The 17268-nt window shown below is 41.6% G+C and overlaps 1 protein-coding gene across 1 annotated transcript in view; it reads right to left on the minus strand.

Moving 5' to 3' along the window:
* Positions 1 to 3945: 3945 nt before the first annotated feature.
* The window catches only part of necab1 (N-terminal EF-hand calcium binding protein 1), a 36146-nt gene continuing 22823 nt past the window's right edge, over positions 3946 to 17268 (minus strand). Inside the window, exons 6-13 of the mRNA XM_064348154.1 lie at positions 16736 to 16872; positions 12253 to 12374; positions 10918 to 10994; positions 9614 to 9667; positions 7259 to 7371; positions 5676 to 5753; positions 5319 to 5410; positions 3946 to 4470 (exon numbers count right to left, since the gene is read on the minus strand). Coding sequence (XP_064204224.1) covers positions 4442 to 4470; positions 5319 to 5410; positions 5676 to 5753; positions 7259 to 7371; positions 9614 to 9667; positions 10918 to 10994; positions 12253 to 12374; positions 16736 to 16872 — 702 coding nt within the window. The 3' untranslated portion in view covers positions 3946 to 4441. The remainder of the gene's footprint in view (positions 4471 to 5318; positions 5411 to 5675; positions 5754 to 7258; positions 7372 to 9613; positions 9668 to 10917; positions 10995 to 12252; positions 12375 to 16735; positions 16873 to 17268) is intronic.

The raw sequence follows: 17268 nt of genomic DNA on the forward strand, positions 1-17268 counted from the left end.
TTGCTTATTTTAATAATTATATTTATGTAACTAGGAACTGTGGGAATTAAAACACCAGGAAAAAATAAAGCATGGTGCAATACAAACTTTTGTCCTTTTGGTGGCACTGTTGATCTAATACTGAATTATATAGCAAATCTAGATGGGATGTTAGCGACCAAGCTGAACATCTGTAATACCTTGCCTGTGACCAGGGGCGTCGTAGTGGGGGGAAAAGTGGGACTGACTACCCAGGGCCCGAATGGGGGGGAGGGCCCTCGAAAAGCCTGGAATGATGCGCGAGAGACATGGATCAAGAGAGGAAGGGGGCCCACAGAGACTGCTCGTGTATAGGGCCCAGTATTTTGTGCTACACCCCTGCCTGTGACTATATATTCTACTGATGCTGGGCACACTGTCAACATCACCCGATAACATATTTTTGGCACTAAGACTGTCATACAGATTCAGTGAACCACCTTTAAGAACATGTGCTGCTTTGAGGATAATTGTTGGTGCTTTGATGGTTCAGACTAGGCATTAACCAAGCCTAGACCAACACAAAGATCTAGTCTGCAGCCAAGAAATGACAGCAGAGTGGTGTGGCTTCAGGCCAACCTCAGCAAGGTTGCCAATCAACAATGATACAAAGCCAGCTTTCAGAGTGTAAGTAAATAGCAATTCATATGTAGCACCAGTTCAAATGAACATACCCAGCTACAGCTATCAGGTTAAATGATTTAGCATTCTGAAATCATTTTGAAGACTGAAATGTAAATGCTTATTTTGCTATTCTGGACCTACAGTAACCAACTGCACATCCAAAAATCCAAAAATGAATGTGTTGTATCCTCAGACACGAATCAGAATTAAAACCATCTTGCAACAGATGTATGTTGCAGTATTGGCGTACCAAAAGTAAAGATTCCGTGGGGGTGGGAAAAAAAACAACTACAGAATCCTTCATAAATTATATCTTTAACAGATTTCAATAAAGTTTCCAGCTACTTGTATATATTCTATTCTTGTGTACTGATGACCATTTCAACAAGCACAAATATGTAACTGGAGGACCATGTCTTATTGTTTTAAAATGGGGAACAGCAGATTGCCTCTCATTGATCTCCTGCTGAGGGACAGACAGAATCCCCCAATTCTCTTTCCCCAGCACCTCAGGCATCTGCAAATCCTTTTCCAAAATGCTATCAGCGATCATCGCCTTGCACCTTTTGGTACTTCAGCGTCTGAGTCGCATTGCGCCTTAACAGCAGTAATGTCCACACACTGGCCTGCTTCTCACTTATAGGAGATGGATGTAGCCGCCATCTTGTATCTTTCCCCCTGTTCATTCATTAAAGTGGCTCTTGGGTTATGTATTACAGGCACTTCCCCTTTCTCAATTACTGCTGCTTCGGCTCCGTCCCTCACAGATTATTCTTTCTCCATTAAGGCTGCCTCCTCTTCATCTATAACCGTTGCTTCCACTGTGTCCATTACAGCCACTTTCAATTTGTCCATTGTAAGTGCTTGTTCTTTATCCATTATAGCTGCCTCCTTTTCATCTTCAGCTACACCCTGCTCATAGTTCACTGCGGCCGTTTGTTCCTTTGTAGTCCTCGTCTCTTCAGCAGCCACAGTTTCTTCAGTCTCTAGGTTTCTCAGAACTCCCTCTTTTCAAACTCGTATGCCGATTTGGTCTTTTGGGAATCCACAGATCAGACCTCTCTCCATTTCTTCCACTGTCGACATCTCTGGCTGGTACTGTTGCCTCTTCATCAGTGACAGCAGCTGCCATTGGTTCTTCTGCGCAAATACTGTAGTTTTCCATTCCTCAATAGCTGCACATGTGAAGCAGCTCTCGCCAGGTTCAGTACAGTGCTATCAGGCCTCCTGTTGTGCTGCAGATTGTCAGTGTTCTCCAACATATTCATTAATATTGTCATTTTAGAAATATAATTACAATTTTATCATTTAATAGCCACTTTTAGACAAAACAACTTACGTAAGTGTCTTTTACGTGGTACGAAAACACCACTACAGCAAGAAATATAAATTTGCCTAGTTATAAATTGACTGGTTTTGAGTTGCCTAACTTTCTTATCAATCTGGAGCATTAGTCCACGCACATGTTTGTTAAGGTAATCTTATCCACTTCTGAAAACATGAAGCGTTTTCTCAGGTAACTGTATTGTATAAGTTTGTTAAAGATGACTATATTAACAATTTCCCCATCTTTTTCTAGGAATTTTCTATGGTGTAATAAAGATGGCCACTGTTTGAAAAAGATAATGTCACATAGGTCTCATCAGTTCAGCAACAGTATGCAACAGTTAGACAGCTGTGTTCACTACTGTCCTATAGCTAAGCACACGTCAGCTGTGTCTATTCAGCCTGACCAGATCATAAGAAAGCTGAATGAAAAAAATAATGAATTATACATCTAATGTGTCTATTGTGCTAGCTGTTGCTGTTTTCACTCCCTATTTTTATAGCACCAACATGACCCATGCCACAACGTGCGTTGGACCTGAAGTGCACAAAACATGAACTTATAGATAAATCAGAAAAACATATGCAAACTGAAAAAAAATCTAAGTTACAAGAAAACCTCATTGGAACACGCCATACTTCTGTAAGGCACCTCCTGGACTCCCTTTATGCATATGTGGCAGTATAGTTAGCTAACATGGGAAATATGCCGCTAGGCTAGTATGCCTAGGACAAATTGTTCAGTGGCATTCTATATAAATTAAGCTTATTATTTTTAAGATACCAAATTTAATTATAATTTACCATTCACATGAGCAAAACATCAAATTGTAAGGTAGTTTTTCTTGTTGAAGGTAAAGACCAAATCCAAAAACAATGGATATTAGATTTGAGAAGTCCATTAGATGGCAGTAATGTGTAAATACCTTTTCCTCTCCCTCAACTGCCATGGCTCCACTGTCACAATTAATGAACAATTTTCTTAATCATCTCCCACGACAACCATCAAATGAGGATTTTGCTGATTTATGAAGTCCTCACAACTAAAAGAGTTCTGTGTTTGTCCAAGTTAATGTTTGAAACAAAATTAATTTCCAGCAGAACCAGCTCAAGGGATAAATAAAATTCTTACGAAGATTACCAGGAGCGTGATGCACAAATTAAGGCACAGCATCAACATCTAAACCAAACTGGGGAGGTGGGAACACCACAGATTACATGAACACAGGTTAAAGTACAGGAGGAGCTCTGAAACTGTGTTTACCTTACAGACAAAGAACATACAGTGTGGAGCTTAGCAGAGACTGCTAAAAAATACATGACTGAAACATAGGGTGGTTAAATGGTAAGCTACTGGCATATTCCATAGTGATATTATGCAATACAATGCAATGAATGTGTATAATTTAAAGAAGAGTATTTATACTGTGATGCAATTTACAATGCATATATCCGATGTGTTGACAATATGTTGTAAGTACATGCCCATTGGTTTGGGTCAACAGTTATTACCTGGAGGTATACAATATAAAGTACAGTATTATATCTGATCATTCCTAATCACAATGGATCTTGTGAATGTCTGTGCTAATGTACTTGTATAGTAGAATAGGTTCAGAGAAGGCAATACACAAAAAAACATATTATTGTTGTTACTGGATTATTTTCACAGGATATTGTTATAACAGTTAATATTATGTCTGTCTATGGCCATCCTCACCTTGAATAGAACTACCTGGGAATGGCCTGATGTCTCAGGTTCCCTCCAGCAGAACTCATCAAAGCACTCCTTTTCCGTTATCTCATCACAACCGAGAAACACACTTCTGACTGACAGCTTATTGCAATGGTGTTCAGATAATTAGTGCACCTATTCATGACCATTTCAACCTTATTGGCTCATTATACTCATTTCCATTGAGCCCATGTTTAAGGAGGTCAAAACCATCAAGTATTCAGTCACTCAACATGAAGAAGTTGACAATAAAATATTTTTTTATTTATGATAAAATTCATCTACAAACTTAAAAGACTGAAGACTATGACTATACTAACTGTACACAGTAACTTGTATGGTTTGCTACAAAGTACAAATCCATGTTATGGTGGGCAGATGATATTTAGGTAGTTTATCTCAAAAGCACCGCCACAAATGGTTTCAACAAGTACTGTTACATATACATCCAACACAATGTGTACTATATCAGACCATATGATGAGAATTTCAGATCTTCAACTGATAACAAAAGGTCATTCCTCAAAACACCCCTGCTTGAGCAGAGCCTTTATCTGAATGTAACATCTAGTGGTACAAGTGATCTCAAGGAAACAAAAGATGAGACATGTCCGATGTGTCCACCATGTTTCACAGTAAACATCAGGTGCAGTTCCAAGAGCCTAATCGTTTCTGACAGAAAACTACAACTATGACTACAGGCCCCTGACTAACTCTGGCATCCCAAAGCACCCACATCTAGTTATTGTTCAGCACCCACCATGAAGCTGCAAAAAAAGAAACCTGTGTTAAAATCACATGGTAACATTTCACTTAGGGGGGAGGGTTTTGTGAATATGCATACATTTTCTTATTAAGTGCCTCACAGTACTGCATGAAACCATTTATAATGCTCTTAACACCACTCAGTGTCATTAAAGGCAGTTCAAGAACATTGGCAGGCACAGATATCCAAGGTCAGGAAGCACGACATTATTCAAAGCAACCTGTCATATTGTAAGACAGCTGCAATCAAAAGTTCTGAAAGATCACAAGCCATTATGAAATCATTATCGTGGGATGATTATTCTCAGAAGTATTTATACAGATGCTACTTCTACAGTACATTCATTTTGAAATCAATCCTCTTTGAAATCAAAGTTAATAGCTTGATACTTCTTGATACTTCTGTTAGAGTGCCAGGGGGCTATTTTTAAATGTGCACTGCTGTGAAAAAGTGCTTTGCACTCTGATGCAATAGAAAACTAAGCTTTGTATTCAATTATGAAAAATTCACATAAAATCAAATTATACACTTTGGTTTCATTGTGCATCTATTTAGAAAATGTATAATGTCTAGGTTTCCATAGCAGTGTATAATGTAATAAATAGACTGCAAAACATACATTTAAAATTAATTGAGTTGTAGGGGTATTCACAATGGAATAGGTTTTCACAACTCAATTAAACATAAGAAAAACTAGTTTCACTCCAAAGTTAAAGACCAGTAAATGCTTGAATAGAGTAAGCTTCCCTGGTTGAAGACCATTGGTTTTCTCAAACCATCTGAGTAGACTGAACTTTAACAGTGTGGGTTCCCCTTGATTCAGATATGGATTTGAGTGTCACACTGTACCTGGAACCAGCATTGTGGTCATGATCTCTGGTGTCTCCAGAAAATCAACATTGCCTCTCTGGAAGGTTTTGCTGTAGTTTGTCTGAAGATGACTGCAAAGACAAACCAGACACCAAAAAAGATTCTATTCATGTTCTGCTTTATTATTTATGCTTCCTGGTAATACAAGACAGATACAGTATGTATATACACACACATAGGCGGGTGACAAATTAAAGGAAAAACTTGAATAAATGAGTAGATAACGAATGCAGATTTATAAGTGGTATTAAAATGTATTTGAAATCTATCACTTATTCTGATCATAACTGATGCAAGCAGTTGTCATGAGTAGGTGTAATTGGCAAACATACGTACTTCTTCCATACATTGCTGTGCTCCCAGAACTCATACAGCATGAAGCGGGATTCGTTGGAGAGCTTCTGGACAGCAACACTGCCAAAGGAAAAGCAATTTGTTACGTTTTTTATTAACAACACATAAACTGGCTAGGGGGCAGGGGGGGGGGGGGGGGCGGTGTTCAAGCCAACTGCTATCTAGTTTCCTGAATATATAACAACTATAGAAATAAGCAATATTTTTTTATTTATTCAAGAAATGGAACAATGGAACATATGACATGTAAGAATAAAATAGTTAAGTGTCCGTTGCTTATTTGAATGTAAGGACACAACCGCACAGTAACTAGAATTAAATACTTCACTCAGTGTAAAGCATTTTTTCATCAATGTAAAGACCTTTCCTTTAAAATGAACCAGTTCTGCAGAAGCACAAATTCTCAGAATAAAATCCTTATTAGCAGGAAATTCTAATGCTTCAACATACTACACTCATTCATGGAAAACAAAATGAATTTCCAAAAGCCATTTGAGCAAAAGAAAAAGGATTATTAAGATTATGCAAACACATTTTTAGAATGCCAGACAGGACTTCAGCGACCCCACACTGCAGGGACCCCAGGCCTGAGCAAACGTGCATGTCTGAGATTGGGGTCAGTGCAGACAGGGCAGTACGCTTCTCTGGTGCCACTGTGCACAACGCATTCAGTCAGGAAAAAGGCGGGCACTGTGGAGCTGAATGGCCTGTTCTTGTCATTATGTAATGTTATGCTACGTTATGTAACGCTCCAAACACACTGCTTTGCAGATTCCCACAGCGGAAGGGGAGAGTTTAACAAGAGACTATTATCAAGATATGATATTACCCAAGAAACCGTAGTAAAACATTCTTCAAACTAATGGCAGAAACATCACAGCTTATTTTTTCACCCTTAGCTCTCAGGACGTGTCACTTTCATCTCTCCAACTGGAGTTTGTGCCTGTGGTGTATCTCAAGGTGTCAAAGCTAATTTGTTAGTCATATTCTGCTAATATTATATCTTCTTGTACCCCATAAAAGTAAAACAGATTTTACAACAAAAATTTGAACGGATTCTTTACACTGCATGCTTTCTGTGCTCACTTCATCGCAAGATTATAATTAAAATGTCCTTCATTTTTTAGTTCAAGATCTAGGCACAGTCTAAAAAATATTACACAAACTTTTTAATGAAGTGCCAAGGCCAACACTATAAACCCTGTACACAGACTCACACCTTGTCAAAAGAAATCTACCCAATGAACAGGAGCGGTTTCCTCCCTAGGCAGAACAGGAAGGAACTCTGGGGCACTAAACACCAGAACAGACAAGGTCAACGGTGCAAATAATGAAAGCCCATCACATGCTACACAGTCTGCCTTCGCCAGGCCCTTTGTGCGGCTGCAGCGCGCGATCAGAAAGGCACACGGGAGCTGAGCTGAGGAGGCGCGCTCCCACACAGGAGCTGAGGAGGCGCGCTCCCACACAGGAGCTGAGCTGAGGAGGCGCGCTCCCACACAGGAGCTGAGGAGGCGCGCTCGCACACAGGAGCTGAGGAGGCGCGCTCCCGCGTGTGAACTCACTGCAGGCAGCCGGTCTGGGTGCTGGAGCACTCGATGTACTGGCGGAGCGCCAGGCGGAACTCCTCCAGCTCCTCCTCCAGCACGGAGAGCTGCCGCTGCACTATCAGGATGTGCTGCTCGGGGACAGGCAAACAAAGCACAGGGCAAACGGGCTTCAGGTCAGGCTGGGGATTCACACACAGCGCCTCAGAGCAGCAGCGCTGATCTAGGATCAGTTCCGCCCGTGAGCCCATGGTGGAAAATGCCAGCATTTCGTCAGGGGGAAAACTGATCAGAGATCGCTCTTGCTTTGAGACGAGCAAACCGAGCACGCGAGCACAGGCGCTTCCTCCACTCTAAAAGTCTAAAACCCCAGTCGTTTAAACGGGGCTGTACGAGCTGTCAGTCTGTGTAAGCGGTGACATAACGATAGTTGATACATATCACAGCGCGACACTGAGCACAGTGACAGAGACGCCCGAGTGTCAAAGCATGGGAAGTGAAAGCTCTGTCCCCAGGGACACCACTGACCTCTCCACAAGCTAGCGCACATGTGATGTAAGCGTGATGTAAGCGCTCAAAGTAGCTCTGTCATGTGATCCCGATAAAATCGTGATTTGCGACTGCAAAGCAGTTTTTTCGGCTTTGCTGAAACCGCAGTGCAATTTGTCCTCTATACTGAGTAAAGAACTGACAGGTTTTATTAATTAATTACAGTAGCCGTCATATGATAATTCTGCATCAGTAATAAATTAAATTATTTATTTAGGCTTGCCAGTTTATTGCCTCTGTGCCAGTGCGCTGGAGTATTCATAATGAACCATAATGACATGTCAATCAGGCTCACCTTGCCCTGCTTATTTGTGGTGAGCTGCTGTTACAGTAACAGTGTGTTTCTGATGAAGCGATCGCGTCTGTGCGTCGTTGCTCAGCTGTAGAGTTTATGAAGAGCTGTCATTCACTTGATGATGGGTTCGTGATGCAGCGACTGGCGCTTGCAATAAGCCATTTGTTACGGTGAGTTTGCGATGCAGCGTCTGCGATAATGAGTTTCTCACTCCGCGCTGTCCTGACTGTCAATCAAAGGCAATCTCTGCCTTTCATTTGTTTCTTCAACCATGAAATAAAGTAATATATTACTGGGCTTGTTAAAGTATGCCTGCCTTTTCTCTTTCTTGCTCTCCATCCCTTCTCCCCCACCCGCAAAACGCATGTCTATTACTAACGATATCATTCCCTTTTTTTTAAGAAAAAGCCAGACATTGTTCATTATTCTTGCTCTGATACATTATGCTCTCATACAAAATTACATGGACTTGAGGTTTGAATACTAGCCTTCTAGAATCTTCTCAACAAGTGACAATTTATCACCCTTAATGACAGTCCTTCATACGTCCTGGAGTTCTTTGCAGGCTGACAGGACTAGTTGAAGAAACCAGACAGCCATTTCTGTGGCCAGTGTACTACAGCAGAATGGACAGGACACTGAGCTACCATAGAATGAACAGTGAGCTACATAAGCTCTGTAAAAACAACCAGTCAAATGACTTTGCTGGGAGAAGTCATCTCCAGGTCTTTTGACTGTCATCCCCGTATTAGGAGTCCATATGTTCTTTGACACAGACCCCCTAATTCACCACAGCTGTCATAAAATTCAATACAGTCTTTCAGTTTCATTTCAGTCACTTGAGTTATTTTCTCTATCAACATCAAAACACATTTAAAAATGGAGCATTTGATATAATGAACATACAGTCATCATTTGGTGACTCCTCCCTGTATTAGTCCAGCCATTTTGTGTCCTCCTAACTCTCCTGTCTTTGTACACAATTTATCTTCTATTCTCTGCATCCTGTTCTTCAGCTTCTTGAGTTATCATTCATCATTCATCCTCATTTGACACACAATCACACAGTAAAATGTTCAGCGTAAAATCAACTCCGATATCAACTCTGAGTATTTTTAATTGCAATAGGAGTAATGAGCTGATTTAACACCAGTAATGTTTTCTGCGTACAGTAGGACATTGATGTTTTTTAAATGAAGACATCTACTCAATATATGAAGATCAGGAGATAAAACTGATAAAATTTCTGTGTTTATTTATCCTCCTGAGACTCAGCAGAAATTAAAATTAATGAACTGTCTTGGATGACAAAAAAAATGAAATAATTTTATTTTTATTGAATGTTCCTAGTAGTGTGAATTTCAACGTAGCAAAATATATGGCTCTTGAGATGAAGACCAGATACTTTTGTCCCTTACAGGGGACAAAAATAAATTGCAGTCCTAGGAGGTTATAGCATTCTCCACTGTGGTTAATTATAAACTGAGCTAGGGTGAATACTGTAGTAAATATTTGTCTGGAATAGTTACCGCTTTTGTGGTGCCCTCCAAGACCTCTTCTTCAACAGGTTCAATTCGAAGCTCCTGTGAAAATTTAGTATTCAGGTCATGACAAATGAATGGCTCGGAAATATACAGCAATGTATGCTTTCAGATCCATCAGTAGGAAGAACAGGACACTCTATGCACCTTGTATACCTATGTATCTGAGAGAGAGAAAGTGGGAAAGAGAGACAGAGAGAGTGAAAGAGAGAAAGAGTGAGTTAGAGAGAGAGAGACAGAGAGAGGGGTGGGTAGGATAACTGGCAAGAAATTGACAAATAGCATAACTTTTACAATGTCTTCTGCCCACACACTGGTCTACAACTCAAGTAGTTCGGGCAACTGAAGAAAAACTGCATTTTCTTTTCTTTCCCTGCTGTATTTGAAACAACTAATGGAGTTTCCCCCAATGGTCAATTACAGCAATCATTACCCAGTGAGAGTGTGAGATGGAGGAGGGGGGAGAAACAGAGAGAGAGGGATAGAGATGGGTAGGGTAACTGGCAGGGAAAAGGAAATCTAGTACACATTTAAAAATCTGCTCTGCCCAGACACTGGTCTGCAATCACAAGTAGACTGGACAACTCAACAAATCAAAATATTTAATTTTAAATTTGATTACACATGCACTACATGAAAAAAGGTATCTGGACACCCCTTAGTCTGGGGCTGTTTTTCATGGTTTGGGCTAAGCCCCTTAGTTCCAGTGAAGGCAAATTTTAATGCTACAGCATAAAATCACATTCTAGATGATTCTGCACTTCTACAAGTTTGGGGAAGGCACTTTCCTGTTTCAGCATGACAATGCCCCCGGGCACACAGCGAGGTCCATATATAAATAGTTTTGTCGAGAACAGTGTGGAAGAACTTGACAGGCCTCCATAGAGCCCGGACCTCAGCCCCATCCAAAGCATTTGGGATCAGGTGGAAAGCCAACTGCAAGCCAGGCCTCATAGCCCAATTAGTGCCCAACTAATGCTCTTCTGTCTAAATGGAAGCAAATCCCTGCAGCAATGCTTCAAAATATAGTATAAAGCCTTCCCAGAACAGCCATATTAATGCCCATAATTTTGGATGAGATGTTGGATGTCAGGTGTCCACATACATTTGGCCATGTGCTGTAAATTTGATTAAATATGTAATCAATGCACTGGACCACACAGTTAATTCAACCTCCACTGTTAATTAATCTCTAAATATTTCACTATGCATCAGTCACTCATTAATATAATTTAAAATAAATATGGATATAATCCCTTTAAATTAAAAAAAAACTATATAGGTCTGTATACCTTCTTTTCTAAGCGGTCAATCAGTTTCTGGAGTCTGTTGATCTGGGTCATCCATTGATTGTCTTCGTCATAAAGACCTGGCAAAATAAATATGTCAGAGGAAAAAAAAAAACATCTGCACACAAACAACTATGCCAGATGAGGACTGAGTCATTTTTGGTTCCAATAGCACAGTGGTTCTCAAACTCGGTCCTGGGGGACCCCTGTGTATGCTGGTTTTCATTCCAACCCCATCAGCGATTCCAGAATTTTAACAAGCTGTTATTTTTTCTTAATTAGGTGATTTTCATGTTTTAGAGCTGGGGTTCCAGAAAGGGCCAGTGTGGGTGCACACACCTGATTCTACTAATCAATCACTAGAGTCATTGCTAAGCCCCTTGATTAGTAGAATCAGGATCAGGTGTGTGAACCCACACTGGCCCTTTCTGGATAAAACTGTGGACCCCAGCTCTAAAACACGAAAAGCACCTAATTAAGAAAAATTAACAGCTTGTTAAAATTCTGGGATTGCTGTTGAGGTTGGAATGAGAACCAGCATACACAGGGGTACCCCAGGACCGAGTTTGAGAACCACTGCAATAGCACACCCCAAACACACTGCTGCTTGTCTTCTGTTTCAGTGAGATTGAATATGTGTGAACCAATCAGAGAAGCAAGATGTATTTGATATAAGGGCCATACGACACTGACGTTCTGCTGACCCTGTCTTTCCTTCTCAAACATTTTCAGAAACCAAACACCTAGGTCTAGACATTAAAGTGTAATGAGAACATTACAGACTCTTCTGTAAAACTAAAAATGGCTGCTGGGACTGCCTCCAGTGTAATTATAGCGTGGTCGGGGAGACAGGTAAAGTTACAGCAGCAGCGTGACTGGGTGAAATATTTTATAGGTCCTACCTAAAAATATATCAACAAAAGAACTGCACATCCATGTTAATGAAAAACCGTTCAGGGGAGGCAGTGCAACTTAATGGCTGAGGAACTGGGCCTGCAAGGCCAACGTAGGTTCAGTTGCCAAGTGGAGCACTGCCATTGTACCCCTGAGCAAGGCACTTAACTTGAATTGCTTCGGTATACGCAATGTGTAAATATATTTATATATGGATCGTATCGAACGATTAAGAATCTAAGTTTGCATAAGGGCATTTTCTAAATGCCCCTAAAGTGCACAAAAATATATTCAGGGAAAGGAAAAAAGAGGTATGTATAGCATATACATGGCAAGAAGAGGCAGTCTACAGGCTCTGCTGTATTACAGATACTGTATTTTCCGGGGCCTAAGCAGAGAACTGGCCCTTTTGAGGCAGGCAGGGAAGCCGAAGGACCAGCCGACCTGAATTGGTGAGGCTGAGGAGCGGGTTGTTAGGAGACAGGCTGTTATTCCTCTGAAGCCTCCGATTCGACCGCCTTCCTGGCCACTGAACCGGCAGCATCTCAGGCTTCACCGGCCCTTGTCTGCAAGTGAAATACAGCAGGCGGCTAGACATGCGTAAATTACACCCCTTATTTCTTCCAGCCCGTATACCGCCCCCCCCCCCCCGCCACCCCCACCCCCCGCTCCCCACACACACACAGCCATCAGAGAAATGAAAGGGCTTTGCATGCTGTACCCTACGGCTGCTCCAATTTAAGCTGGAGGAATGACTCACCAGGAAAGAAAAAGGCAGGAGTGCGGTGCTAAGTACATTCTTACGGAAAAATGAGGCAGTACTTTGAGCTGGGTCTCTTTTTTGGTATATATAAAGGCGAGAAAAAAAAGATGGGAGTGCTGATATGGGTGGATATTCAATCACTGAAAATATGAGCACAAAAATAACTGCTCGGTATGGTATCTGAGGTCTAACAGCTCATTGCAAAAGTAGCTCATTTTTCACGTATTTAATGGGTCCTTTTGATGGATTCCTGTTCGGGTCTGCAATATCACAATTTTAAGAGAGACGCCTTCAGATTGAGGACGCCTTTAGGTTGTCTTTTAAGTTGTTTTCTCAAATATTTCTCAGTTTTACAGAACATCACTTCGATACTACTTCAGTTAGTGTGAGAACATCTGCTTCAGGATTCAGAAAACAACACAAGTTCCGTTGCTTGGCAAGTGCTATACATAGTCACAGCCTCCAGAAAAGAGTGTGATCTTTCAAATACACCAACAACTGTTGTCATTTTATAGGCATCATATTGGATCCCCTTAGGGTTTGCAGCCTTCTTTCGAAGTGAGGTGATAACTACAGCCGATATTCAGCACTGCACAACAAGCAACTACAGGTCAACTTGCGGTCCATTACAGGCAGAAATCTCCAGTGACATTTCCCCATGGCAACGCACCCTCTGTCACAGGCACTCATATTAACTAATGTTAATATTTTAAAAAATTTAAATAATAAATTGATTTACTTTCAAGTGCGCAAAAGGTTTACATAGTGCTCAGCCTGAGTAGTACTTTTCTTTACATTTAATATGGCTATATTGTATAATGAAATGGCACCAATAGCTGATATATGTACGTTGGCAATATCCCCCTCACCACTATACAGATTAGATTATTCATGAGTTTCTTGCGTAATCCTGTCTCACTGGCATAAATCGGACTGAGCTATTCAATAAAAAAAGAATTCCGCAGTGGCTTCTTAACATAGACTTCTTAAGATAAAAGGAAGCTGGCTCAGCCTCACCCCAGGCTTATTCTCTACCTGTGTGGCGTATGCTCCCCTCTCTATCAGCAGTGTAAACCTCAGGCTTCACCACCATAGGATTCCATACGATTTCTACTCTTCAGGCAATGGTTCCTTATTTAATTTGGCTGCAATATGATCCAAAATGATCTGATATCATTTGAAACAATCAATATATTTGATCCAGCAAACACAGTACTATTACATAGTACGCATGCAATAAAAATAAGGTGTCATTAAGATCTTGCACTCTCTGCAAAATCTTATCGACATCACGTGTATCGGAAGGAAAGACAGCACTTGTACGAGCGATGATGAGCTTCAGTCGGAAACGTTAACAGTAATGTTGGCCGTGTTGGTAGAGACCGCCACAAGATTATGGACATTTAAATGAATATTTTGCTATGATTTTGAAACGGTTGGATCCTATTGTTGCCCTTTGAACTGGTATGTCGATCTGGACCGATGTGTCGCTATACTCCTACTTTCTATTTTGTGGTCTTTGGGTGGTCTCATAACAAAATAAAACCCAGTGGAGGTGTTTGGTTGGGCATACCATGTGCTAATTGTTAAGCCCTGCAGGGGTCAACGATTTGGCGTTTACATGGCATGTTCCATCTGAATATTTTCCCTGGGGTCCATTATCAAAAAAGCAGATATTTCTGAAAACGTTTCTTATATATTCTTAATTCTCAGAATGACAGAGTTTGTAGGTCTGTTGACATGTTTAAAAAGAGATTGCTTCCAAGGTGAGGAGCTTATATTTCAAAAAACAATGCTCTTCCATTAAGGAGTCCAGGGGCATGAGTCTTAATCCGGAAGGGTGAGTTGCGTTCCGCGTATCGCATCGTGAATGTAAAATGTCACTATAGGGCAGGCTTCGCCATGGATACCGGAAACACGCAGCTTCAGAAAGAGCTAAATGCATCAGACAGAATAGAGAATGGATTCCACCGTTTCAGTCTGTTCTGGGCTCAACTTTAGACCCATCGGATGCAGAGCATATACCAAGAGCGGACCACGAGACTGAAAAAATGAGCACTACTGTTTAGTGTTGTTTTGCCCAAAATTGCCTCTTTTTTTCAAAACACACATCTGAGATGGAATTGCACAATATTTCTCCTGTAGACCTTCCAATTTGCAGTTGGTCACTTTTAATACCATCAGAAAGGCAGAAACCTAAAACCTAACCATAAAAATGAAAACTAAATTTTTTTTTAAACATTATATTTTGTGGTATAAATATACACTTTATTAATATTATTATTATTGAATGTAAAGCAGTGATCATTTGTTGAATTCATATAACTTCAATGTATCTAAATGATTTTTAACAAATACATTCTGTGGAACAACAAGCGGAAGTTGGTTCATTGTCCAGATTCTCCAGACAATATCTGTTATGTAATGAACACAGTATGAATGATACACCAGTACAAACACAATGAGAGTCCTGAAGGTCCTGATCCAGACTGGCCACCATGACTATGTCTTAAAAACTTTGGGCAATGAATTTAACAGGGTATTACATGGGCATGCAAACAATAGCTTTCAATGAACAATAGTTTTTTAGTGAAAGCATAACTCATATAACACATTGTATTGTGCTGACACTGCAAAAAATGCAACACTGGCATAAATCCATGACTGTACGTTGAGAGGCATGGTGCATCAGGATTGTGACATATTTTAAAAAGCGTTCTGATCCCAGAGAGAGCTGGAATGAAAGCTTCGGGGGCTGACCCCTGAGGGGAGCCCATAAACAAGCTGCAGAGCTCAAATGACTTGTGAAAGTGGGAAAACGAGTCATTTAAAGTGCTTTACGGTTGAGAAGTCAGACGCGCTAACGTCGCTGCTCTCTGGACCTTACAGGATGACTTCAGACAAGTCCCAAAGCACAGGCTCTCCCTTTTTTCATTACTCATGTTGCTGTTTCACACATTCTTTGTAAATTTATGCTTCATGCAGATGCACACAAATCTGTTGTTGCGTCAAATACCATACCCCTATTTATGCCGTTTTATATGCTAAATTTGACAACCAATTCTAGATACTGCACGTACAGCATATTGGATACTTAATGAATACGGCTGTAGATAGTGAACACTTTATGCAGTCTGGGATTTGCCGCCCACAAAAAAATAAATTGCGCGAGCTTCATTCATGGTGGAAAATAACGATGAGGGCTGTGGGCCTCAGCTGTGCCAGATGGCCAGGCAGCCCACAGGCGCTGCGAGCCGATTCGTCCGCTCCTTGCCCCGAAACGCGATCCTCCAGGTGCCAGAAGAAACGCCCCGTTCCTCAGCCGCAGCCGCCGATGCTAATTTCCAGACCCGGGAACAGGCGCCGCGCGGTACGGCGGCTCGCGCGCGCGCGTCTCATCCTGCGCCCGGTGAGTCACAGCTAACGTTGGCGGCTCGGCCGCCGTCGCGGAAGAGAGGGCCCGCATCAACCCGCGGGAACGGCGCCCACTGTAACAGCTTGTTTTCCCGCGAGGGGATTCGGAAATTCAGATGCTCGGCATCAGGATTCGCGAGTGGGCGAAGTAAACAGCTACAGTTGACTCATTACACGCGGAGCGGCGGTGGGGACGTTCGGTAATTACACATTTTCTAAATGCTCATTAGCGAATAATGCGCGCGTATCGCGGACCTCCTCGTGTGTGCGCGCCACGTGCGCGCCCGCTTCCCGAAACGAGTGTTGGCGGCTGATGCTAATGCCATATTTAGCGGCTAGAAAGCACTGCCAGTTCCCTCGAGGCTATGTGCTTCGCCTCGCTTCCTCCATGTCATTTGCTAACTGTATAAAAACAGAGGTACACCTCGTATGGCGGTCCTTAATCAGGTCTTCAGTGTCACGTACAGGCTTAATCCTGAGCCATTACGCGATTAGATGCAGCCATTTTGATCGGCAGGGTTGCACAGGCACATCGCAATGAAATGAAAGGCACGTGGATCAGCCTTTGGAGGCAGCACATTTGATTGACAGATAAATGATGGGCCTTTCTATAACCTGAGTCAACAGTCTGTTATTGTGGGCACACACAAAAAACTGGCCTCTATCCCATATGGCTTCCAAGCTAGTGTACATTCATCAATCGCTAAAGTAAGCAGCATTCTCGTAATTGCGTAACTACGGGTCACTTGCCTGTCCTGGCGGGTCTGCTCAGCAGTGGTCTCTATAGCACAGTCCAGAGAACTCTGGAGGGACTGAAGCTGATTGGTTGTCTCCTTCAGCAGGAAGCGAGTCACAAACTGCTCAAGATGGGTCGACTCCTCGTAATCCTGTGGAGGAGACATTGGCATAGCGCAGCATTAACAGACACCATCTTGCAACGGGTGTTGAGGTTTCTGTCGCTCAGAAGCCACAGGCTACATCAACAAAAAACTTTGCTCTTTATATTAATTCACAAAGTCACAAGATCACAAAATGTACATAAAATCAAATTAAATATATCCCCTAAAGAGCTACCCACAGTACCTCCCTCCCACCCCAGGTTCAACACCCTTGAATGAAATCACATAGTATCAACAGAGCATACATAGAGCAACTAAACTTACTTTAGACTATCAATAGTGAATAATGTGAAAAATGTGGGGGGAAAAAAACATTTCACCATAACGTTTTTTATTTTTTTCGAGAAGGGATGAACATAACATCCAGGCAATTTGAGAAAGCAC

This window comes from Anguilla rostrata, chromosome 8, assembly GCF_018555375.3.
Source record: "Anguilla rostrata isolate EN2019 chromosome 8, ASM1855537v3, whole genome shotgun sequence".
Taxonomy (NCBI): domain Eukaryota; kingdom Metazoa; phylum Chordata; class Actinopteri; order Anguilliformes; family Anguillidae; genus Anguilla; species Anguilla rostrata.